This window comes from Anomaloglossus baeobatrachus, chromosome 6 (genome assembly GCF_048569485.1).
Source record: "Anomaloglossus baeobatrachus isolate aAnoBae1 chromosome 6, aAnoBae1.hap1, whole genome shotgun sequence".
Classification (NCBI taxonomy): Eukaryota; Metazoa; Chordata; class Amphibia; order Anura; family Aromobatidae; genus Anomaloglossus; species Anomaloglossus baeobatrachus.
Genome location: NC_134358.1, coordinates 527,036,951 through 527,062,393, shown reverse-complemented (window position 1 = coordinate 527,062,393; position 25,443 = coordinate 527,036,951). Strand labels below are relative to the sequence as shown.

General features: G+C 49.9%; 1 protein-coding gene across 2 annotated transcripts in view; it reads left to right on the top strand.

The window, feature by feature from the left end:
• Positions 1-333: 333 nt before the first annotated feature.
• The window catches only part of ACBD5 (acyl-CoA binding domain containing 5), a 77,288-nt gene continuing 52,178 nt past the window's right edge, over positions 334-25,443 (top strand). For both annotated transcript variants that reach the window (XM_075315534.1, XM_075315533.1), the window contains exons 1-4: positions 334-442; positions 15,088-15,210; positions 17,215-17,335; positions 20,736-20,808. In XM_075315534.1, coding sequence (XP_075171649.1) covers positions 15,135-15,210; positions 17,215-17,335; positions 20,736-20,808 — 270 coding nt within the window. In that variant the 5' untranslated portion in view covers positions 334-442; positions 15,088-15,134. The remainder of the gene's footprint in view (positions 443-15,087; positions 15,211-17,214; positions 17,336-20,735; positions 20,809-25,443) is intronic.

The following is a 25,443-nucleotide window of genomic DNA, read 5'->3' as shown; positions in this document are numbered from 1 at the left end:
TCCAATTTTGAGAAAAGTGAGGTCAGTTGGAAATAATTGTAGGATAAAATAAAAATATGCACCAGATTCATCTTCCTCCCATCCTATCATTGCCAAAAGCTTTCAAGAATGGCTATGATTACAAAACAATGTATATAAAAATTTGATTAAAAATAAATATATAAATAACAGGAGGCTAAGAATTATTTCATTTTCCTTTCTCATTCTCAAACCTCACTACAACAAAATGGCCGAATTTAGTGTTTACTATTTGTTTGTCAACAGTCATGTAGATATTAATAAAGATATTTGAAAAAAAAAAAAGAAGAAAAAACTCTTTAGCGATCACGCGTTGCTGTGTTCGGGAATCTCCCGCAGGACTACACTTCCCGAGACGCTTTGCGGCTGGATATGACAGATGGGGACACTATGACGGCTCCGGGCTCTGCAGGTGTCTTCACAGGTGATGGTTTCGTCCTTGTCCGCTGGTGTCAGACTTTGGGCTGTGCCACAGACGCCTCAATATGTTAGCGTAATATTAGTCTGTGCTTTGTTTGCTGCGCCCGGCCGCACGTCTCCCCGACCTTTGTATCCGGTGCTGAAGCTGCTGGGTCCTGCTGCTCCCTGGTTATAACTGCTTACATTGCTGATCTGCCTGTCTACTACACAACCTGTGCGTAAGGGGCAGGGGGTGGATAAGGGGAAGGGGTGGCATAGGATCTGAGGGTGCAAAAGAGGCAGGGGGTGCATAGAGCGTGGGGGCTCAGCAGGCAGGTGGTGCATAGGAGCTTAGGGGTTCAGGAGTCTGGGGGTGCATGTGAATCTAGTGGCTCAAGAGGTAGGGGATAGATAGGAGGCTAGGGGCTCAGGAAGCAGGGAGATGCATAGGAAGCTAGGGGCTCAGGAGGCAGGGAGATGCATAGGAGACTAGGGGCTCAGGAGGCAGGGAGATGCATAGGAGGCTAGGGGCTCAGGAGGCAGGGAGATGCATAGGAGGCTAGGGGCTCAGGAGGCAGGGAGATGCATAGGAGGCTAGGGGCTCAGGAGGCAGGGAGATGCATAGGAGGCTAGGGGCTCAGGAGGCAGGGAGATGCATAGGAGGCTAGGGGCTCAGGAGGCAGGGAGATGCATAGGAGGCTAGGGGCTCAGGAGGCAGGGAGATGCATAGGAGGCTAGGGGCTCAGGAGGCAGGGAGATGCATAGGAGGCTAGGGGCTCAGGAGGCAGGGAGATGCATAGGAGGCTAGGGGCTCAGGAGGCAGGGAGATGCATAGGAGGCTAGAGGCTCAGGATTCAGGGAGATGCATAGGAGGCTAGGGGCTCAGGAGGCAGGGAGATGCGTAGGAGGCTAGGGGCTCAGGAGGATGCATAGGAGGCTAGGGGCTCAGGAGGCAGGGGGATGCATAGGAGGCTAGGGGCTCAGGAGGCAGGGGGATGCATAGGAGACTAGGGGCTCAGGAGGCAGGAGGATGCATAGGAGGCTAGGGGCTCAGGAGGGAAGGAGGATGCATAGGAGGCTAGGGGCTCAGGAGGGAAGGAGGATGCATAGGAGGCTAGGGGCTCAGGAGGGAAGGAGGATGCATAGGAGGCTAGGGGCTCAGGAGGATGCATAGGAGGCTAGGGGCTCAGGAGGCAGGGGGATGCATATGAGTGTAGGGGCTCAGGAGGCAGAGAATACATCTGAGGCTAGGGGCTTAGGAGGCAGGGGATACATAGGAGGCTGGTAGTGCATATGAGTCTAGGGGCTCAGGAGATGGGATACATAGGATGTTAGGGTCTCAGGAGGCTGTGAGTGCATAGGAAGTTTTGGGCTCAGTAGGCTGGCCGTGCATAGGTTGTTAGGAGCTCCAGAGTCTGGGGGTGAAGAAGGATGCGGAGGTGTATAGGAGACTAGGGGCTCATAAGGGGCTGGGGGTGCATTTGGCTGGGTGTTCATATGAATGGGGGTGTTCTGTGACTTTGGTTGTGGACATTATTGCAATGTTGCAGTGTGACAATGATTTTTCCGGACTTTTGCTCTTGTTCCCTTCATAAACCACAATGTTAGGTGCGTGTTGCTCAAATTTTAAATATTCACTTAACATTATGTCGCCGGCAAGACACGTGACCTGACGGGCAACTGAAGAAACAGTGTAGCCCCAGCGAGGAGGCGATAGGCGTTGGTGATGTCAGGTGTGGGCAGGTCTCGTGGACACATCCTGCTCATTAACCGGGCAAGCAGCAGACGGTGCCATGTCAGCAGTGGAAGGGACAAGTGCTAGATAAAGAGGACATTTCACCAAATGTTTCATGCAGTAGGGGCTGCAGAGTGGAATACGTTTTTTGAAATTTTGCCTCTCTGTTGCAAAGATATTGGAAATCAAAGTATTTGGTACCTAATGAGTTAAGTTTTACAAGATCCAAGTGGTTGTTATCAGATAGTTTTCACTGGGGGCGTGTACTTATTCTCCCTGTATGATGCTGACCAATCATAAAGAGGCTGCAACACTTAAAGGAAAGAAGATCACCCCCCCCCCCCCCCCACCATAGCTTGGAGCAGATTACTCTTTGTGTGAGATGTAATTACAGCTCTGACCTCCAGGTCTATCCTCCTGCATGAGTCAGTGTGGGGGGAGGGGCAGCACAGCTGAGTTTAGCTGTGTCACATTACAAACTCTTTGTAACTCTGGTGGGTGTGAAGCCACTGCGCCAGAGGTCCAGGCTTATCTTGGAATGGGATGATTAAGCGACTATCATGTTTACTTGAGCCTCTGATGGTGGGGCTAGGCTTTTGCTGGAAGGTAGCTGCCTGGTGCTACTCCAGGCCAGTCCCCTGTTCTGCCGGTACAGACTAAGGGACAAGCAGGACAGCTGGAACAGACTCGTAGGACGACTGGTACAGACTAGTATACGGGTATGCAGGACTGGGGCAGACCCAGGAACTCAGGCACAAGAACAAGTTGAGAGGACCTGACAGCTAACATTCAGATTAACTGACAAGACACATTGCTCAGGCACCTTCCAATATGGGAGGGAGCCTTAAGTACCTAGTGTCCTCCAGACATTGGCTGGGGATATTCACAGAGTGCACTCACTGCCCCTTTAAGAGGTGGGGAGTGCGCGTGCTAGCTCCTAGGAGACACGTGGCTTGCACAGGGACGCGGCGGAGACCTGATCAGAAGCCACTGTGCGGTGAAAGTGTCGCTGTTACTGCCGGGTGGAGTGCAGGGATGCCGGCGGCATTACATCCTTCTATTGGCTCTCCTTCTTTCATATCACGGTCACATCTGCTATACTGCCACTTATCCCACACTGTCTGCCTACAGATCTGTCAGTATCACACTTATGTCTGTTGCGCTCAACTTCTACTCGGTCTGCAGTGAGGTCAGGGCTGTCATTATATGACTCACACAGGAGTAACCCAGAACAGTCAGGCGGCTCCTGTGTGAGATGTAACAACGGTTCAGATCTTACTGCAGAGTGAGTATAGGTTGAGCGCAAGAGACGTAAGTAAGATACTGACACATGCAGTAATCAGGAGAGCTGGTAGAAGGGTTTATAATGTGACAGAGCTAAACTCAGCTGTGCTTCCCCTCCCCCCACACTGACTCATGCAGGAGGTTAGACCAGGAGGTCAGAGCTTAATCCTTAAATCTCACACACTGAGAAACCTGTTCAAAGCTATGGTGGGGCGTGATCTTCTCCCTGTATGATGTCGCGTAGAGATGAGTGACCATCTTTCCGCAACACTGGTCCGTGTCATCGCTTTCTGGCTGCGGAGAGGAGCTCCATGAATTTTCAGGATCCTGGTTGCATCTTGTAATTTGCTGCGCTGGCGTCTTGTCAACTGTGCACACCGAAGACCACACCAGACAAGGCGAATCAACATGAAAAATTTGATGAAAGGTCCTCTTTAAAGGAGGTTTTTAGGATTTTGTTAAAATTGGTCACAAAGCTGGTCCCCCCCCATTCCAGTCTGCAACTAATCACTGGCCAAACATGTCCATAGGGTTACAGTACTCCGATGGAGGCTGATAGTGTCCTTTAGGCCTCTATCTGGCCGGTACACTTCAGGGCAATGGAACTCTTTGGGCGTCTGGTGACTTTACTCCCAGATATGTTAGATGGAGGCCACACTCGTGATGTGTGCACCGTCAGAGACGTGTACGATCACGTTCTAGTAACGAGGCTGGTGGAGAATTCACAACAGGTAATGACTGCCTCAAGCAAATCCAGAGATGTTCAGCCTCCCGGCACCAGGATCTGTGAGCATTCACGAGGAAATCACAATGATGAGAAGGTCCTCTAAGGACACCTCCTCCACAGCGAGCTGATTGTGAGGACCCCGCCGAGCAAATCCACCCTTTCTGTGGTTTTAAAGGGGCTAATGGTTCACATTGCAAAGTGGCTATTAAAAACTAGCAATGTAGTTAATTTGGCAACTAACTTGCAATGTACTTGTTATGAATAATCCTCTATGTTCTCAAGAATGCTGGGGTTTCAGTCTTGCAGCGGTGGTTAACATTAAGCAGAGCTTGCAAGCTCTTTCCAGTAAAGCTTGTAAGCGCTGCTCTGCCATCAGGATCAAGTTGTGATCCTGGTCACCTTTAGCGACATTGTGCTTTTTTAATGCTACCACATGATAGCAGCATTGGAGAGCGCACGGTTTGGTCCAGGAGTGTGATGATGATGATAATACTGCCCAAATGTCAATAATATGGCTACAGTGATGATGGGTCCCACCTGCTAGATGTTGATGACAGAGGGAGTGACACTGAAGAGTACAGAGGCGAGCGCTATGAGTCCACCATGTGTCTATTTTTTTTTTTCTTCACCTCCCTGGGACCATTGACAAGAGAGTAATGGTCCCATTTACATATCAATTCAAACTGAGGCGTGGACTGGCCATGTAATGGTCTTTAAAAGAACTACATGTGCATATAAATAGTGTGGGATGTGAAATCCTGGTGACAGATTCACTTAAAGTATAGGCCATTGTCACGGGGTAAATGAAGACAGGACAGGGGCCCCTAGGCTGGGCCTAAGACTGTGACCCTGCGCTGTCCCTTATCTTGAAGGTAGGTTTAATGGTAACCAGGTTTGAGCCCCCAGCGTGACCCTAACTCCTGTCCGGACCCTGATCTTACTCCCCCTCTCCCCCTCTGTGCTGGAACCACAAAGGCAACACCCCACAAAATGATACGGACAAGAGAGAACGGAAACTCGTACACACAGCACTCGAAACACACAGGAGACGATATGTGTGCACAACAAAGACGATGAAGACGTGGCACATGCTGTCACATGAAATCTTCACTTTATTGACGGTGCATAAAAAGAGCGGGTCCGGCCACCAGATGCTGGCACTCAGGAGGATGACAGCCGTTTCACGCAGTTGCGCATCTACGGGTCCCAATATGTCCAACAATGTGTGTACTGGGTAGTAACGCACAACTGAGGAACGCTCACAGCTCATCAGAAGCGCAGCACGGATCACATACACAGGAAAAATACCAAGACCGGGATTACTGGAGTAAAAACTGAAGCTATCATCGGCATCTCCTGGAAGGAGGCAGTGCCTTGGATAGGGAAGTGACAACTGCACTTGGCAATCAGCAACCTGAGCTCTTAGGTCCTACTCAGTCAGCAGTCTGCAGGAATTATCTCTTGCAGAGCTGAAGGCCAGTGAACCCGAACCAGCCGATACCTGGCTCTGGCTGAAGAATCCAGAACCCTCAGGTTGCTTGTCAGACTCCGCAGTGTGAACAGAGTCTGACGCCACAAAGCCAGCACGTGTGCGCAGAGCTGAACATCGCATGACAGCCATCAGTCCGGAGGACCTTTCAGGGTGTCCATCGCAGAGGATTTCTGCACCTTGCAATGTGCCGTTATTTATGAATTCACTACATAGTTTATAAATGAAAGGAAACTCATGCACCCCAGAGATCACACCCTCCAGACATTCCTTGTAGTCCAGCAATCACACAACCTGGAAAACCAGATCTGCTTGAAAATCTACGCAAAAACCTCTGTGTGAACATGGCCTTAGTGTACTTTCACACAGGACCAGCATGAGCGATGTAGTTTATTATTACTTGGAGAGTCGCAGCTCAGACATCACTGACATGGCGGCAATCAGACTTCCCGAAATCTCTGTCCAGAGCCGTCTGCTATAGAGACCGGCATGGGTGACTCTACCCCTATAAATTTTGCTTATTTAGTCCCCGTGGTGTATTCAGCAAGTCTTATACGCATCAGTTGTGACACCTCCAGGAAGTGATCATGTTTTCTTAGATTACACTTAATAATTACTTGATATTATTAGTGAGGGAAAGTCTCCAGCTGATTTCCTAGTGTTACAGGTTTACTTGTGAGCTGTAATTACCGGATGCACACAGAGGAAATATGCACTTTACAAATAAAATTTAAAGGGTCATTCCCGTAATGGTGAACTATGGGAGCTATGATCCTGATATTATACGTGCACACTCAACTCGTTCAATTATGAATGTGCACTCAGTAAGAAAAGAAGCATAAGTTGCTGTTAGATCTTCTGAAAAGAAAAGGATTGGGCATGTTGAAATCCAATTGCCCGATCCTTACCTTCTCCAATCACCCTCCACGACAGCACCACAGGAGGATGACTCTCATGGTGCTGTTGTGGAGGGTTATTAAAAACCAAATTAACAGTAAGCACAATTCTATTTTCCCTGATATCTGCTACCAGAAAGTAAAGGGGGGTATAGGAGGGGAGAGTCAAATTATCCTCCTGAGGTGGACCGGTTTCCATGATGGATATCTAATGTGTATAGCTATCTGTAAGGGATTCTTAAGGCCCTGTCACGCACTGAGATAAATCTGCGGCAGATCGGTGGTTGCAGTGAAATTGTGGACAATCAGTGGCAGGTTTGTGGCTGTGTACAAATGGAACAATATGTCCATGATTTCACTGCAACCACAGATCTGCCAAACATTTATCTCTATGTGTGACGGGGCCTTAAGGTACACCCCAGTATCAGCGATAACTTATCAATCACTGGGGGTTCGATCATTGATACCCTCACCAATCAGCAAAACAAGGCACTTTAATTCCCGTTCGGATGGACCGCCTGTCCACATACTGAACCGCCACTCCTTTCGTTCTCATGGGGCTGTGTTTGGCTTTTTCCAATAGCCCCATGGAAAATGAATGGAGCGGTATTTGGACATGCACACTGCCACTCCATGCTAATCGAAATAATATTACCCTGTTGAGAATAAAAAGAAAAAAAATCCCCATTGTAGAGTGTGAGGTAAATCCGGAGATATGACGATAAATCATGATATTCAAGTATGTCAGGAAGCCCTCTCCTGGTGTCACCCCCCCTTTCCTTCACACAACTGGTTTAGCAACAAATCCCATGGCCATGTCCTGTGATATGGAAATTAGGTGGCTTTAGGACAATGGACACAGGATGACTCCCTGCCGTCACCCTGTAGTAGGAGCTGCTAGCTAGTTAGCAAGGCTATGGAAATAGCCAGACAGAACGACTCCAGTAAAAAATGGTTCATATCTCGCAAGCCATATTTCCGATAAATATGGCAACCATAAAAATGGTGTCTCCGCATGTGGACGATGCCGGCACCCCCTTTTTATGGGAGCAGGACATTGGGAAATGCCCCAGGCGTGATATCAGCCAATGGGGAACTGGCAGACAGGTCATGAGTCCCCTCGTTCTGTAGCTAAATTCATAACTGTCACAGTGAGAGCGTTGGCGTCCGCCTACGACGCTCCCAGGCAAAGTTATGGCCAATATCCCCTTTGCTGGATAATTCTGATCCATGCAGGGGGAGTGGCAGTGCTTCCCTGTGAGGTCACTAAGGTAGGAGGGGACCTGGATTGCCCAGGTTGATAACCCTACTTCGGCCATTTTCCAGTGTTCTTCTGCTCGGGGGCCTGGTTGGGACAGACCTGTGAGAGAGTTCCTGGAAACCTGGTCTACAGCGCCCCCCTGTGGCCAGACGCACAAGGTAACTGATTGAACTGTGTATGCCTGTTTGTAAACCATGCTTTGTCTGTAACTGTACTCTGACATAACTGTATATTCTGTAGATTCCCTATTGTATATATTGTAGTTTCTAGTGTGCTTTAGGCGATTAAATTATATAATTAATCTTGGCTGTTCTGTTATCTCGATCTTGAATCCCACGTCTGTGTGTTCGGCTAATAGTTACCGTAAATCGGTTGGTGGCAGCGAGTTGTGCCAAGGATTATTGTGGGGAGGCCAGTGAGATCCGGGAAGATATTATATATTCCGCCCGCGGAGGTCGGGGGAATATATACCCTACTCTCACCGGGGACCCTTCAATAATCGGCATAAGTAGTATAGCGGCCTCCTTGCTTATTGTCGGGCAATTCCATAATTGGCCTGACTATAAGAGGGGCGCTAGAGAGCGCGTCACGTGCTCTGTCTGTCGGTCGGGAGGTATAAAGGAGGGTTGACTCCTGCTTGTTACCCCCCGATTGTGACGTACTGGTAGCCAGCGCGGGGGATTTCTGAGTGACCCCCCGGTGGTTTGTGACATATTGGTGGCAGCGGTGGGATTGTTGGTGGCATAGCGGTGGGATCGAGATAATAGTGTGTGTGAGTGTGAGACCCATACTCCCAGACACTAAAGACTGCCTGCAGCAGCTGTGGCTGCTGGGGTCTTCAGACTAGCTCAACACTAGAGTGTCAGAGTGCAGATACTGTAAGGTGTGTGGAGGCATCAGGTGTCAGTTCTGTGTCAGTGACCAAAAGTCTGCAAGAATGGCTGATGGCACCAGGAGCAGAGCTATGCAACTGGCCAATGCTAAGGCAGGAGCCGAAGAGAGGGAGGACGGTGCTGTGGACAGCAATGAGGAGGTTGCCCACGAGTCCTCCAGGAGCTCGACGCCAGAAAACCGTTCTGCCGAGGACATTGCGCAACCTGGCACTGCTGGACAAGATGAGGAGGAGCTCACCCAAGGTTCCTCAACGAGCCAGATGCCAGCCCTCCGCTCTGAAAGGGACAGTGAATCGCCTAGCTCTGCAGCGTGCCGCAGATCACCACGTGCCATTCCACCGAGCCTGGGAGGCTCGGATAGCCTTCTTCAAATGGCTATGGCCCTTCTCCAGGCTGGAGACCAGAAGGGCTACAAGGAACTCCTGGCAGAGCGCAGGGCAGAGCGGCACGCAGAGCGTGAGGCTGCGGAGCGAGAGCGGCAGGCAGCGCGTGAAGAGCGAGAGCGACAGGCAGACCGTGACTACCAGCTGCAGCTAGCTCAGCTCCGGCCCTCATCAGCCACATGTGACCTTCGAGACACCAAACTTCCAAAGGTCCGTGTTGAGGACTTCCCAGTGCTGGAGAAGGATGGAGACTTGGACTCTTTCTTGACTGCTTTTGAACGGACTTGCTTGCAGCACCATCTGGACAAGGACCAGTGGGCCAAATACCTGACCCCCCGTTTAAGGGGTAAGGCCCTGGATATCCTTGGGGATTTGCCTGCTGAGGCAGATCAGGGCTACGACACCATCAAGCGGGCCCTGATCCAACAGTACAACCTCACTCCAGAGTCCTACCGCAAGAAGTTCCGGAGCCTACAGAAGGGACCAAAGGACTCCTGGGCTGACCACCGGCGGGCACTTGCCCGAGCTGCCGACCACTGGACCCAAGGCCTGCAGCTTTCCACCGGACCGGAGATCCTGGACTTGTTCATCACGGAGCAACTCTTGTGGAACTGCCCTGAGGATCTCCGCCAGTTCATCCGAGACCAGAAGCCAAAGGGGTCCACGGCTACAGCTGCCCTTGCCGATGACTACACCAACAACCGGGCCCCTGAGGCCAGGAGAGCGGCCACCAGCAGCACCTGGAGAGGGGGTAAGATGAATTCTGCGACTGCCCCACCTGCCCCTAGACTGCAGGGGGTGTCCCCCTCAACTCCCCTCTCCAGGCCCGTGGCGGAACCAAGACGGTGCCACCAGTGCAACCTACCTGGACACTTCAAGGCCATGTGCCCTCAGCGTCCCAAGGCCCCGGCTCCGTCCCCGTCCCAAGGGCCGCCCAAGGTGTATTGTGTGGGTGGGGGTGGTGGTAGGTCCCTGGACAGCTTCCAACCTGTCACCGTCGGCCGGTCTGTGACCATAGGACTGCGAGACAGCGCCTCGGAGGTGACTCTGGTGCGGCCTGAGATGGTGTCCCCCCAAGACTTGATCCCTGGAAAAACCCTCGCTGTCTCCGGGATTGGAGGCACTGACCCGGCGCTGCCTGTTGCTGACATTTATGTGGACTGGGGCGCAGGGCGAGGGGTGAGGGAGGTGGGGGTAACTGATCGGATCCCTGCAAACGTGCTACTTGGGACAGATTTGGGGCAGATAACCTCCCAGTTTGGGCCCCAACCAAGGGCTGAACCTTCAGCCAGTACTGACATGACTCCTGACAATGTTAATGTGTTATCTATGAATGATGTAGGGGAGGAGGGAGTGAACTCTGATATTTCTGCTTGCATAGACACCATAGACACACACACAGCTGCCGCTGTGACAGGGGAGGGGGTCAGAGAAAGGTGTGACAATGCCTCTACAAGTAACCAGCCTGTGAGCTGGGATCTGTTGCCCTCTGCAGGGATAAGCAGAGAGCAGGGTGCTGCAGGGGGAGGACCAGTGTGTGGGGTGGGGGCTACCACAGCAAATGTGGGGTCCCCAGAGATTTCACAGCGGGGTTCTGTTGCTGCAGAGGGGGAACAGGCAGGTGAGATTGGGGCCGGTCCAGGAGCGGAAGTGCTCCCAGGTAAGATCTCGGTGCAGGGTTCCCCCACAACCGGGGTGTCAGGAAGCCAGGTAGGTCTGCCTGAACCGGCGACTTGGTCAGGAACGGAGGAGGAGCAGGCACGACCCACGGTCGCAGCGGCTGTGGCCGCTGTCACCCGCAGTGGGAGTGCTGGAAGCCAAGGGGCCTCCCGGAGGTCCGATAGCTCTTCCCCTTCTGACCAAGTGGCAGCCGAGTCAGGTGGAGGCCAGGACACAGGTCCCGGGGTACTGACCGAAGATGTGACAGTCTCGTCGATTCTGGCCACATCTGGTCAGGGGTTTCAGGCAGCGTTAGAAGCTGACGACAGCCTGAAAGCTCTAAAGGAGCAGGCGGCACAGCCTCCCTCGGACTCGGACCCGGAGCGAGTGGTCTGGGACCAAGGACGGCTGTACCGGGCCACGGTCCAGCAGGGTTCACCGGAGGCGTGGCCCAGGGACCGACAGTTGGTGGTACCCTATCCGTTCCGGACGGAGTTGTTGCGGATCGCACATGAGATTCCGATGGCCGGACACCTAGGGATCGCTAAGACCAAGGCCAGGTTAAACCAGCATTTCTACTGGCCAAAAATGGGGGCCGATGTGGCTGCCTACTGCCGTTCGTGTGAAACCTGTCAGAGAGTGGGGAAGGCGGGGCCACGCCCCAAAGCCCCACTGGTATCTCTGCCAATCATCGATGAGCCTTTCAGGAGGGTGGCTGTGGATCTGGTCGGCCCGCTGGCCATCCCCAGCAGCTCCGGGAAACGCTTCATACTGACGGTAGTGGACTATGCCACCCGGTACCCAGAAGCAGTGGCCTTGTCGTCCATTCGGGCTGACAAGGTGGCCACCGCATTGCTGGAGATTTTCTCCCGAGTGGGTTTTCCCCAGGAAATGCTCACCGACCGGGGGACCCAATTCATGTCCCAGCTGATGGAGGCCCTCTGTAAGCAAGTCCAGGTGCGACATCTGGTGGCCAGCCCGTACCATCCACAGACTAATGGCCTGTGCGAGCGGTTTAATGGCACCTTAAAGCAGATGCTTAAGATGTTGGTCGACTCCCATGGGCGTGACTGGGAGCGGTATCTCCCACACCTGTTATTTGCTTACCGGGAGGTTCCACAGGCCTCAACAGGATTCTCACCGTTTGAGCTCCTGTACGGGCGACGTGTGCGGGGCCCCCTGGCTCTGGTGAAAGAGGCTTGGGAAGGGGATTGGGCCACCCCTGGAGTGTCGGTTATCGGGTATGTCATGCGCTTCCGGGCCCTAAAGGACGCCCTGTCCAGCCTGCCCGTGCTACAGGCAGCCGACTTCACGCGGCCGTTTGTAGTACAGACCGACGCCAGTGACTTCGGCCTCGGTGCGGTGCTCAGCCAGGTGGACTCTGCGAGCCAAGAGCACCCAGTCTTGTACCTGAGCAGGAAGCTGTTACCAAGGGAAGTTGCCTATTCCACGATGGAGAAGGAGTGCCTGGCCATAGTGTGGGCCCTGCAGCGTCTGCAACCCTATCTGTACGGGCGCCACTTCATCGTGGAGACGGACCACAATCCCCTCAGCTGGTTGCACACCGTCTCTGGGACGAATGGGCGATTGTTGCGATGGAGCCTTGCGCTCCAGCAATACAACTTCACCATTCGCCACAAAAGGGGCCGTGACCACGGTAACGCAGACGGGCTGTCCCGACAAGGAGAGGTCGCGGACGGGCGCACGGGGGAACACCGGAGTGTGCTGCCCCCTAGCGCCCTCAAAAGGGGGGAGGTGTGAGGTAAATCCGGAGATATGACGATAAATCATGATATTCAAGTATGTCAGGAAGCCCTCTCCTGGTGTCACCCCCCCTTTCCTTCACACAACTGGTTTAGCAACAAATCCCATGGCCATGTCCTGTGATATGGAAATTAGGTGGCTTTAGGACAATGGACACAGGATGACTCCCTGCCGTCACCCTGTAGTAGGAGCTGCTAGCTAGTTAGCAAGGCTATGGAAATAGCCAGACAGAACGACTCCAGTAAAAAATGGTTCATATCTCGCAAGCCATATTTCCGATAAATATGGCAACCATAAAAATGGTGTCTCCGCATGTGGACGATGCCGGCACCCCCTTTTTATGGGAGCAGGACATTGGGAAATGCCCCAGGCGTGATATCAGCCAATGGGGAACTGGCAGACAGGTCATGAGTCCCCTCGTTCTGTAGCTAAATTCATAACTGTCACAGTGAGAGCGTTGGCGTCCGCCTACGACGCTCCCAGGCAAAGTTATGGCCAATATCCCCTTTGCTGGATAATTCTGATCCATGCAGGGGGAGTGGCAGTGCTTCCCTGTGAGGTCACTAAGGTAGGAGGGGACCTGGATTGCCCAGGTTGATAACCCTACTTCGGCCATTTTCCAGTGTTCTTCTGCTCGGGGGCCTGGTTGGGACAGACCTGTGAGAGAGTTCCTGGAAACCTGGTCTACAGCGCCCCCTGTGGCCAGACGCACAAGGTAACTGATTGAACTGTGTATGCCTGTTTGTAAACCATGCTTTGTCTGTAACTGTACTCTGACATATGTATATTCTGTAGATTCCCTATTGTATATATTGTAGTTTCTAGTGTGCTTTAGGCGATTAAATTATATAATTAATCTTGGCTGTTCTGTTATCTCGATCTTGAATCCCACGTCTGTGTGTTCGGCTAATAGTTACCGTAAATCGGTTGGTGGCAGCGAGTTGTGCCAAGGATTATTGTGGGGAGGCCAGTGAGATCCGGGAAGATATTATATATTCCGCCCGCGGAGGTCGGGGGAATATATACCCTACTCTCACCGGGGACCCTTCAATAATCGGCATAAGTAGTATAGCGGCCTCCTTGCTTATTGTCGGGCAATTCCATAATTGGCCTGACTATAAGAGGGGCGCTAGAGAGCGCGTCACGTGCTCTGTCTGTCGGTCGGGAGGTATAAAGGAGGGTTGACTCCTGCTTGTTACCCCCCGATTGTGACGTACTGGTAGCCAGCGCGGGGGATTTCTGAGTGACCCCCCGGTGGTTTGTGACATAGAGATTAAGGATTAGTGATGAGCGAGCACTACAAAAATCCTGTAAAATCATGCTAGGGCGTAATTTTTTTGGTAGTTCTTATTTTTGGGGAAACACGGTACTATGCTCGGTACTAAAAACGAGCACCTCAGACACTCAGACTGACTCGACTCGAGTACCGAGTATAATGGAAGTTATTGGGAAGCGCAAAACTTCCAGAAAAATGCTTGTTTCCCTTTGACTTCCATGGGTAGTGCTCGCTCATCACTAGTAAGGATCCAAGCAATCGGAACCCCACCACTCGGTAAGGTATCACTAAAGAACCCCCTTTTTTTAAAAAAAAAAATATCCTTAGTGTTGCATCTGAGTAGTTAGACCTCCACATGTTATTTTTTCATTATATATCCAAGGGGTAGATTATGTGGTAAAGGGTTTGTCCGGTGTCTCGGGAGGTGAGTGGTGCTAATGACCTGACATCTCCACATACTTGCTAAGAAGCATGGACCACATCTGCCAATGGTGCAGGAAACTGCGTGTACACGTGACGCCATCGGCACTGCTTATTTCTTGATATGAAAGTAAGAAACCCTTAAAGGGAACCTGTCAGCAGATTTGGGGCCTATGAGCTGCGGCCACCACCACCGTGCTCTTATATACAATATTATAACATGCTGTATATAAGAGCCCAGGCCGCTGTGCAGAACGTAAAAATCACTTTATAATACTCACCTAAACGGTTGCTGCGGTGGAGTTTGATCATATGGGCGTCTTTGTTCTCCGGTGCCGACGCCTCCTCTTTCGGCCATCTTCGTTCTCCTTCTGAAGCTTGTGTGCATGACACGTCCTATCTACGTCATACACACTCGCTGGTCCCGTGTAGGCGCACTACAATACTTTGATCTGCCCTGCGCAGGATCTCAATGCCAGAGAGTTTGGATGACGTAGGACGCGTCATGCACCCCGGCTTCAGAAGAAGGATGACAAAGATAACCGAAAGAGGAGGCGCCGGCATCGGAGAAGGAAGACGCCCATATGATCCAACTCCATTGCAGCCACTATTTAGGTAAGTATTATAAAGTGATTTTACGTTCTACACAGCGGCCTGAGCTCTTACATACAGCATGTTAGAATGCTGTATATAAGAGCCCAGTGGTGGTGGCCGCAGCTTATAGGCCCCAAAACTGGTGACAGGTTCCCTTTTAAGAAAACATTTCCAGATACTTTGAGTTATATGTGATGTCTTTACAGTTGAAACCTACTTCTACGGGCCCCGTACAGTCAGGAGGTTGGACACGAGGCTGTGTCATAGTAACTTCTTCCTTTTCTTTCAGCGGTTTAATCTCTCAGGGTCCAGGTTTCCAATCTTCTCATCCACGTCATGGCGGACACAAAACCCCTTCACCAAACTCGATTCGAAGCCGCTGTGAATGTGATCCAGAGTTTGCCCAAGAATGGTGAGAAAGGAACCCACAAGTGAACGATGTGTTTTATATAATATGTTTTATGTTTGTTTTTAGATTATTGCCTATATATATATTGTAAGTGCATGTCAGAGTGTTTGTATATTGGATAATACATGCAAATATGTCACGATGCGGCCAATTTCTGTTTTTATGTTTCTGTTTTTTCCTCCCACTTCTTCCCGGAGCCATAACGTTTTTTAATTTTTTTGTCCACAGACATATGAGGGCTTCTTCTTTACAGGACAGGTTGTACTTTTCAATGACTCCATTAATTTAAATTTTCCAATGGAGCCGTGTTGTGGCTTTTTGTTTGTCGGGCGAGAGGATGTTTTCATTGATGACATTTTGGGATAGATATGACGTTTTCATCACTTGTTAAAGCATTTTTTTGTGGTATTGCAGCAACCCCCAAAAATGAAATTTGGCCTTTTTGAATTTTTTTATTTTTTTTTCCATTTACTGTGTTTACTGATTGGGTTAATTTATTCTTATATTTTGATATATCGGAGTTTTCTGAATGTGGCGACACCACACGTGTATTTTCTTTATTTTTTTAATCTTTATTGTTAATAGGGCAAATGTTTTTTTTTTTATATTTTTTTTCATATTTTTTAAAGCTTTTTTTTTGCTTTTCACTTTTTAATAGGGGACTATAATTTGTGATCGTCTGATCGCTTGTGCTATATGCAGCAATGTCACAGCATTGCTGCATATAGTGAAAATCACAGTCTCCTTTGAAGCCCAGCCACAGGCAGGTTTCAAAGGAGCATTGCTATGACAAACATGGAGATCTTCGGCAGACCCCCGGCTGTCATAGCAAGTGCAACCCATTAGCGACCCGCGATCAGATCATGGGTGTGCCGATGGGCACTTAAAATAGTAGTGCACCAGGAACCAGAACCAAACAAGAGACTCCTCCAGAAGGAAGAGAAACCCATTTGCAGACAACTGTTCCAGGGTTATTGCCCCTCATCAGTGCAGAGCAGATTGCTGGTTGGCTACGACTAAAGACCTCCATGTACTTTAGACCGCTATCTTCCCCTATGATCCATGCACAGAACTCTCAGCTTCTGTAGACACTATGAGAGCTGTGAGACTCTTCCGACAAGGCCTTGTCTCACAGAAACAAAACATCAGCAAATAGGTAATCCATCTGTCTGGATCATACTATTCCGCGACATCATCTGTCAGGGGAGAATCGGGAGACCCCCATACAGGTTAGAGAGTCTGTTGACTTTAAAGGGAACCGATCACCAAATTTGGTGACAAGCTGCGGCAACCACCACCGGGCTCTTATATATAGCACTCTTACATGCTGTATATAAGAACCCAGGCCGCTGTGTAGAACGTAAAAATGACTTTATAATACTCACCTAAACGGTCGTGCGGTGCACACGGGTCAGATGGGTGGCTCCGTTTTCCGGGTGTGGCATCTCCTCTTTCGGCCATCTTTGCCCTTCTTCTGAAGCCTGGGTGCATGACGCGTCCTACGTCATACACACACGCGCCGGCATTGAGGTTCTGCGCAGGTGCACTTTGATCTGACCAAAGTATTGTAGTGCGCCTGCTCAGGACCTCAATGCCAGTGCTTGTGCATGACATGGAACGTGTCATGCACCCCGCCTTCAGAAGAAGGAGGACAAAGATGGCCAAAAAAGGAGGCGGCGCACACGAAGAACAGAGCCACCCATCTAACCTGTCTGCACCGTACCGACCATTTAGGTGAGTATTATGAAGTCATTTTTACGTTCTACACAGCGGCCCCAGCTCTTATATACAGTATGTTGAAATGCTGTATATAAGAGCCCACTGGTGGTTGCCACAGCTCATAGGCACCAAATCTGGTGACAGGTTCCTTTTTAAGTCATCTCATCCAGCCAACCAGCACCCTGCTCTGCACTGATGAGGGGCAAAAACCACAAACATCATTTCACATGTAGAAATGATAAAGAACCGAACCCAGTCTTAATGAATTGTGACTTTTTTTCTTTGCAGGCTCTTTCCAACCATCCAATGAAATGATGCTGAAATTCTACAGTTTTTACAAACAAGCCACGCTAGGGCCGTGCAACAGCCAGAGACCAGGATTCTGGGATCCTGTTGGCCGATACAAATGGTGACTTCTTAGAACTTGCGTCGTCCATATAAACTATAGAATATGTAGCACCGAGTCATGCAGACACCACCATCCTGCATGTGAAGGTCTGTGTACGGGTCCGACGCCCGCAGCCTTCAACCTTTGCACTAGTTCTTATCTGCAGATGTGGCCTACAGATAGGAGTTTATAAGAGATATAGTCCGTGCATGGTACGAAGAAACGGAAAACTGACCAGCGAGCTCGAGTGGTTACATTACCCTGTGTATGATGAAACCTTTTGCATAATATATAATCCTAATCTGCTCTGCATTTTATAATCTCTGCTTGCTGTCAGTGATTGCCAACATTCTCATTTGATAGTTAAATGTATTGTCTCCCCACTGCCAACCCGTGGGATATGGGAGCGGACTCCGCTCCGGAGAAAGCTGAACTTGCCAGAAGATGTGGCCTGGTTCTGCTTTATTCCATCTAAGTTATCACACTTTTTTTGTTAAGATATGTATTACTGACCTGAATTGAAGAGACATTTGGTCCCAATCCATTAAAACTTTCACGCCAGAATTCTTGCGTAAAAACTTTGAAAAGTCGCAAAATTTAGGTGCAACTCTGAGTTGCGCCTAAATTTTAAGACACTAAACCTCAACTCTGAAACCCCGATCAATGTAGGGAAAATACAATTAAGCACAATTTACCAATGGCAACTAGAGGTTCCCTAACTAGAGACCTTTAAAATCTAACTTATAATATTAATTGAAATTAAATGACCAATTTTAAAAGGTTGCAGATAAGGGAAAAGAATATTTTCCTGTCCTTTCAGAATAAAGTGGATCTTACAGCCGCGGACCTAATTCCACTATTGTATCCTATTATGAGTCCATGTCCCTCTAAATCTGCATATCTAAAAGCATGTTTCACCATTACTGGCTTCATCAGGGGACTGATGACATCCTCATCCCCTGATGAAGCCATGAATGGTGAAACATGTCGAGGAAGCTAATAGCTGAATGCTTTTAAATATGCAGATTTAGAGGGAAATGGACTCATAATAGGATACTATAGTGGAATTAGGTTCGCAGCCGTAAGATCCACTTTATTCTGAAAGGATAGGAAAATACTCAGGGGAAAATAGGATTTTCCTGTCCTTTCAGAATAAAGTGGATCTTACAGCCGCAGACCTAATTCTACTATAGTATCCTATTATGATTCCATTTCCCTCTAAATCTGCATATCTAAAAGCATGTTTCACCATTACTGGCTTCATCAGGGGACTGATGACATCCTCATCCCCTGATGAAACCATGAATGGTGAAACATGTCGAGGAGGCTAATAGCTGAATGCTTTTAAATATGCAGATTTAGAGGGAAATGGACTGTTAATAGGATACTATAATGGAATTAGGTCCACGGCCGTAAGAGCCACTTTATCCTGAAATAATAGGAAAATACTATTTTCTCCCATTTGCTACCTTTTAAGATTGCTCATTTAATTTCAATTAATAATATAAGTTAAATTTTAAAGGTCTCTACTTAGGGAACCTCTAGTTGCCTTTGGCAAATTGTGCTTAATTGCTCCTAAATTTTGGGAGACTTTTGGAGTTTTTATGTCAGTTTCTCCCAGAACTGGGCTGGGATGGGGGCTCGAGCTGTGGCGTTCGCTATGCCAGAAAACTAAGTTCAGTATTTGACTGGAGTGAGACTCTGTGCACACCACTAATCAAGACGCTCCAGATTCATAAGAAGGCGTGCACCTCTTCATGAATTCAAAGTGTCTGACTCCAGCATGCCCCCTTATAAAGACTGTCGGGAACAATACCGGTTTTGGTGAATTGGGCCCAATGACTACCTTGTTGCTTCTACTTTATTTGTACTGGTATCCACTGGCCAACTTGTGGCTTTAAGCAGGGGTGAGATTCAGCCGGTTCTGTCCGGTTCTGGAGAACCGGTTAAAATAGCAGCCGGTTCCCTGAACCGGCAAGAAACAGCTCCAGAGATCCGGTTCCCTGTATTCATTTGTGTTAGTGTCTCTTTAAGACACTAGCACAAATGAATCCCCGTACCTCCGCGCCGCACTTCCGGGTACAGTAGAACCTGTCTGCTCCCTGACCCGGTGTGCAGCGACACGCTGACTCTACAGAGGTCACGGCAGTGTGAGGAGGTAGCTCCTCCCACTGCCGTCTGTCAGTGTCAGTGTGACTGCAGAGAGCCGCGGAGGAGGACAGGATACTGAGAAGCAGCCGCCAGTGTTTGGAGCAGGTAAGCGCTCATAGAGCCGAAGATGCAGGGAGAGGGGCTGCATAAGATGGCAGCTATATGGGGAGACGAGCCGCATAAAGATGGCAGCCATATGGGGAGAGGGGCTGCATAAGAGGGCAGCTATATGGGGAAAGGAGGCCAAATAAGATGGGAGCTATATGGCGAGAGGGGCTGCATAAGAGGGCAGCTATATGGGGAAAGGAGGCCAAATAAGATGGGAGCTATATGTGGAGAGGAGGCTGCATAAAGATGGGAGCTATATGTGGAGAGGAGGCTGCATAAAGATGGGAGCTATATGGGGAGAGGAGGCTGCATAGATGGGAGCTATATGGGGAGAGGAGGCTGCATAGATGGGAACTATATGGGGAAAGGAGGCCACATAAGATGGGAGCTATATGGGGAGAGGGGCTGCATAGATGGGAGCTATATGGGGAGAGGAGGCCGCAAAAGATGGGAGCTATATGGGGAGAGGAGGCTGCATAGATGGGAGCTATATGGGGAGAGGAGGCTGCATAGATGGGAGCTATATGGGGAGAGGAGGCTGCATAGATGGGAACTATATGGGGAGAGGAGGCTGCATAGATGGGAACTATATGGGGAGAGGAGCTGGCATAGATGGGAACTATATGGGGAGAGGAGGCTGCATAGATGGGAGCTATATGGGGAGAGGAGGCTGCATAGATGGCAGCTATATGGGGAGAGGAGGCTGCATAGATGGCAGCTATATGGGGAGAGGAGGCTGCATAGATGGCAGCTATATGGGGAGAGGAGGCTGCATAGATGGCAGCTATATGGGGAGAGGAGGCTGCATAGATGGCAGCTATATGGGGAGAGGAGGCTGCATAGATGGCAGCTATATGGGGAGAGGAGGCTGCATAGATGGCAGCTATATGGGGAGAGGAGGCTGCATAGATGGCAGCTATATGGGGAGAGGAGGCTGCATAGATGCTTTTTCCCAATAATCATACAGTGTAAATTCACCCATACCAATGCAAAATGATAAAATTAGGGAATTGACTACAAATCTGTTTCATAATATCATTTTCTATCTTAAGGATAGAATTGATGGTTTGGACTCCCAATATTTCTGCTGTTCCATATTTTAGTTTTTTGTGTTCTTCTTTCTTTTTACCTTATTGGCCTTATCTTTTGTTTTTTTCCCCAGGGATGCCTGGAACTCATTGGGGGACATGTCTAAGGAAGATGCTATGATTGCTTACGTGGATGAAATGAAAAAGGTGAGGACACAGCGCAGAGTATTTGTCCGCTATGTTTGATGATAAGGTGTGAACTATTCTCCCAGTCTATAGAATAACATAGCAAGGGCTTGTCATATCATAGTATTATATTAAAACTGGAAGCAATATTGTTGACAAGCCGAAAATCGAGAACTAGTGTTCATTTGAAGACTCGTTCACCGATTTATCTGCTTGTGTAAACATTAGCAATTGTCCTTCGAACGTGCAAAACGCTTCTTGTTCAGGTGATTGGATTGTTCAAACTGCCATTTAAATTATTGTTATGAGCAGCACGCTGACACATGTAAACAGGAGATGTGCTGCCGATAATACGATTGTTCTGTGCTTGTATAAATTATGTTGACCTGTCTAATCAGGCCATTAAGGCCCGTTTCACACATCCCTGGCATTTCGCCAGATTGCCGGATCCGGCACACTCCAGTACAGTGTAATACTGTACAATGGCATCGCAGCAACCTCCGGTCACATGACAGCATGTGACCGCCGGAGCTTGCCACTATGCCATTGTACTGTATTACACTGTACTGGAGTATGCCGGATGTGTGAAACAGGCCTAACTGCTAACCATTGTATATAGTCTATTGGCAGTCATTTAACTGTTGGGTATAAATGCACTTTAAGGCCCCCTTCACATGTCATTGAAAAACTTTGACATTATTCATTGACGTGTAAAACCCACACATGTCCCTCCGTGTTCCGTGATTCATGGCACACATGGGTTGTCTATGTGCAATCTGTGATCCGTGATTACAAATGGACATTACTCACCTGCCTTCGCTCCTGCTGTCCATGGTGCTGAACTCCTCGGCTCTGCAGCGTCCGCCCACCGTGTGAAGGGGGCCTCAAGGGGTTGTCCACCACTTAAAGGCCCCCTTCACACGTCAGTGATTTTGGTACGTATGTGCTTTTTTTTTGTACGTACCAGAATCACTGACATACGCAGACACATTATAATCAATGGGTCTGCTCACATATCAGTGATTTTTCACTGAACGTGTCTCCGTGCAGCGTACATACGTGTCCGTGATTCTGCACGGAGACAAGTTTGTTTTTTTCTGGCATCACTGATGACCCACGGACGACACTATGGTGTGATCCGTGAAACACGTAGCAGAACAACACTGACATATTAAATAATAAACATTTTCAACTCACCTTTCCAGCGATTCACTGTGCAGCCTCCGCTCTCTGCAGCTCCTGCCCAGCTCATGAATATTCATGAAAGCAGGAACTGCCGACCCGGAGGTAGTTGCAGAGAGTGGTGGGTGGACGCTGCAGAGCCGAGGAGTTCAGCTCCATGGACAGCAGGAGCGAAGGCAGGTGAATAATGTCCATTTGCAATCACGGAGTGCACATGGACAACCCACGTGTGCCGTGAATCACGGAACACGGAGGGACATGTGCGTGTTTTACACGTCAGTGAAGAACGTCAGTGTTTTTCAATGACGTGTGAAGGGGGCCTAACATTGTTGACCTATCCTTAGGATCGATTATCAATGACTGATGAACCTGGGTCCGACACCCAGCACCCCCTCCGATCAGCTGTTCTAGGTGCTGGTTGTGGCAGCTGGCGGCTGGAAATGTTCACTTCTGGAGCTGCTTCGACAGCTGATTGACGCAGCCGGGTACGGCACATCCGCCCCCCATTCAAATCAATAGGAGGCGGATGTGCAGTACACAGTCATGGGTACTATCAGAAGATGGGGCAGCTCCAGAACCGAACATTTACGGCCACCTGCTGACGCCGACGGCACCATTAACAGCTTGACAGCGGGGGTGCTGAATGTTGGACTCCGAACAATGAGACATTGATGGTTTATCCTTAGGATATATTATCAATATAAAAGTAGTGGACAACCACTTTAAGGTTGGTTTGTGCTTGTATGAAAAAATTGTCAGCTAAAGCGTTTTACTAAAAAAACCCGAAAACATATATCTGTGTGTATAAATATGAGATAGATAGAGATAAGCAGTCACCAGACCCTTTTCCACTGCTTGTCACTAGTAAAAATAAGACCTATGTTTTACTTAATGGCGGTATTTTAACGTTCACATAAACATTTGTTGGTAGTTGAGTGCCATTGGGCAGGTTAGGGTCGTGCACATTCACCTGTAGTTTCTTTTCATTGCTCCTATGCACACTAAACCCCACATATACATTATCTGGCTGTCGGTGATCGATCATTCGGCCGGCAGCGATCTCCTCTGACTCTCCCGTACACGGAGTGCTCGCTCCGCTAGGTGCTCCTGTGTTCTCTGTGAGAGAGCCGCTGCCAGATGTCTTTGGCGGTGTCTTTTCTCTATAGAGCAAAACAATCATCAGTCTGAAATCGAAAATATTGGATCCTTATATCCCCTGACCCTTATACACATCAGACCATCAGCTGACCCTGTCGATATCGGTGGGTTCGGCTGACTTTTATCTAATGTGTACGGGAGGGCTTTAACCTTCACTGGGCATGCATGTGTTAGGAATGGGAAGACATAAGTAAGTCTCCCGCCATCTCTGACAGCAGCTTATTTTGCACAAACGGATCAGGCAGGGAGTAATCGGGTCATTAGTGATTTGGTCACCCTAAAAATCGTTGGGTTTGACTGTCATTTCTTTGTCGCTCCATTGGGAGACCCAGACAATTGGGTGTATAGCTTCTGCCTCCGGAGGCCACACAAAGTATTACACTTAAAAGTGTAATCCCCTCCCCTCTGCCTATACACCCCCCCGTGCATCACGGGCTCCTCAGTTTTTATGCTTTGTGTTGAAGGAGGCACACATGCACGCAAGCTCCACTTTTTAGTCAGCAGCAGCTGCTGACTTTATCGGATGGAAGAAAAGAGGGCCCATAACAGGGCTCCCGGCATGCTCCCTTCTCACCCCACTCTGGTCGGCGGTGCTGTTAAGGTTGAGGTACCCATTGCGGGTACAAAGGCTGGAGCCACATGCTGTTTTCCTTCCCCATCCCTTAGGGGCTCTGGGTGAAGTGGGATCCTAACCGGTCACCAGGCACTGGGACCGTGCTCCCTCCGCAGCCCCTGGGGGAATCTGCTGGACAGGAGACCGGGTATCGTCAGGGACAGGCCCTGCTCCTCTGAGGTACTCTGTGTCCCCTTGGGGACGGCGCATAGAGCGCCTGTGTAACGGACGCTGCAGCACCTGCCGGGTGTTTTGCGTCGCCGGGACTACCGCGCCGACCGCGCTTGTTTGCGGGCCGCGCTGATAAATTTAGTCCCCGGCTTTTGCGGCCTAGTACCGCAAACTCCCGCCCCCGAGCCTGCCAGTCAGGGGTGAGGGCGGGACGCTAGACTGCATGTCAGCGGTGAGGGCTGGAGCATACAGAGGTATCCTCCTCCCCCCTCACTGAACACTGCGGGGCACCAGATTCCCGCACTTTCTGAGGCACGCCCACGGCTCCCTCCTCCTCTCAGAACGCTGGCAGCCATTCCTATCAGCACTTCTGACGCTGGAGAACTTCAACAGCCGAGTTCCATAGCTCTGGGAGGCCCAGGCAGGGAATCTGGTGGTCACACAACCGCTGAGAGCGGTCGGTAAGCAGCACCTGTTACTAGGTGCTGGCCCCCCGGGGTGCCGAAGTGTATATTTATATGCTATATTGTATACATTTACTCTGTACGGCCGCACTATTTGCTTTTGGCTATATACCCTCACTGATTGCTCTAAGAGGAGACAACAGCATGTCGTCCGCAAAAAGCAAGGGTACCAAGGCACAGGCTTATTTTGCAACCTGTACCTCTTGTGCGGCTATGCTACCTGCAGGTTCCACCTACCCTCATTGTGTGCAATGCTCGGCCCCTGTGACACTCACTCAGCCGGAGCCTCAGCCACTGGTGGGACCCTCGGCCCAGGTGGAACCACCTGCTGCCACTGTCCAGGTGACAGGGACAGAGTTTGCAGTGTTGGCTGACAAACTTTCTGAGTCAATTTCTCAATCCATGGCTCAGTCTATGGATAGATGGTCTGCTAAGATACTAGAAGCTTTGCAGTCCAGACCGGTAACACAGGCCCCGGGCACTGTTGAATCATTGCCCTCAGACCCCCCTCGGTCGGCGCAGCAAAGTGCTCCTGGGGCGACTCATAGCTCCCACGGTGAGGACTGCGACACGGACCGCAGTCCCAGACCGGCTAAGCGGGCTCGCTGGGAGATTCCCTCGACTTCATCACACTGCTCAGGGTCTCAGCATGAGGACTCTCTGGAGGATGAAGCGGAGGTGGCAGATCAGAGCTCTGATCCTGACGCCGCTCTCAACCTTGATACACCTGAAGGGGACGCCTTAGTAAACGACCTTATAGCGTCCATCAATCAGGTGTTAGAACTTTCTCCTCCAACTCCTCCGATTGAGGAGTCAGCTTCTCAGCAGGAAAAATTCCAATTTAGATTTCCCAAACGTACGCGGAGTGCGTTTCTTGATCACTCCAACTTCAGAGATACAGTCCAGAAACACCGAGCTTTTCCGGATAAGCGCTTTACTAAGCGCCTTAATGACACACGTTACCCCTTCCCCCCTGACGTAGTTAAGGGTTGGGCTCAGTGTCCCAAGGTGGATCCTCCAGTCTCTAGGCTGGCGGCTAGATCCATAGTTGCAGTGGCAGATGGTTCA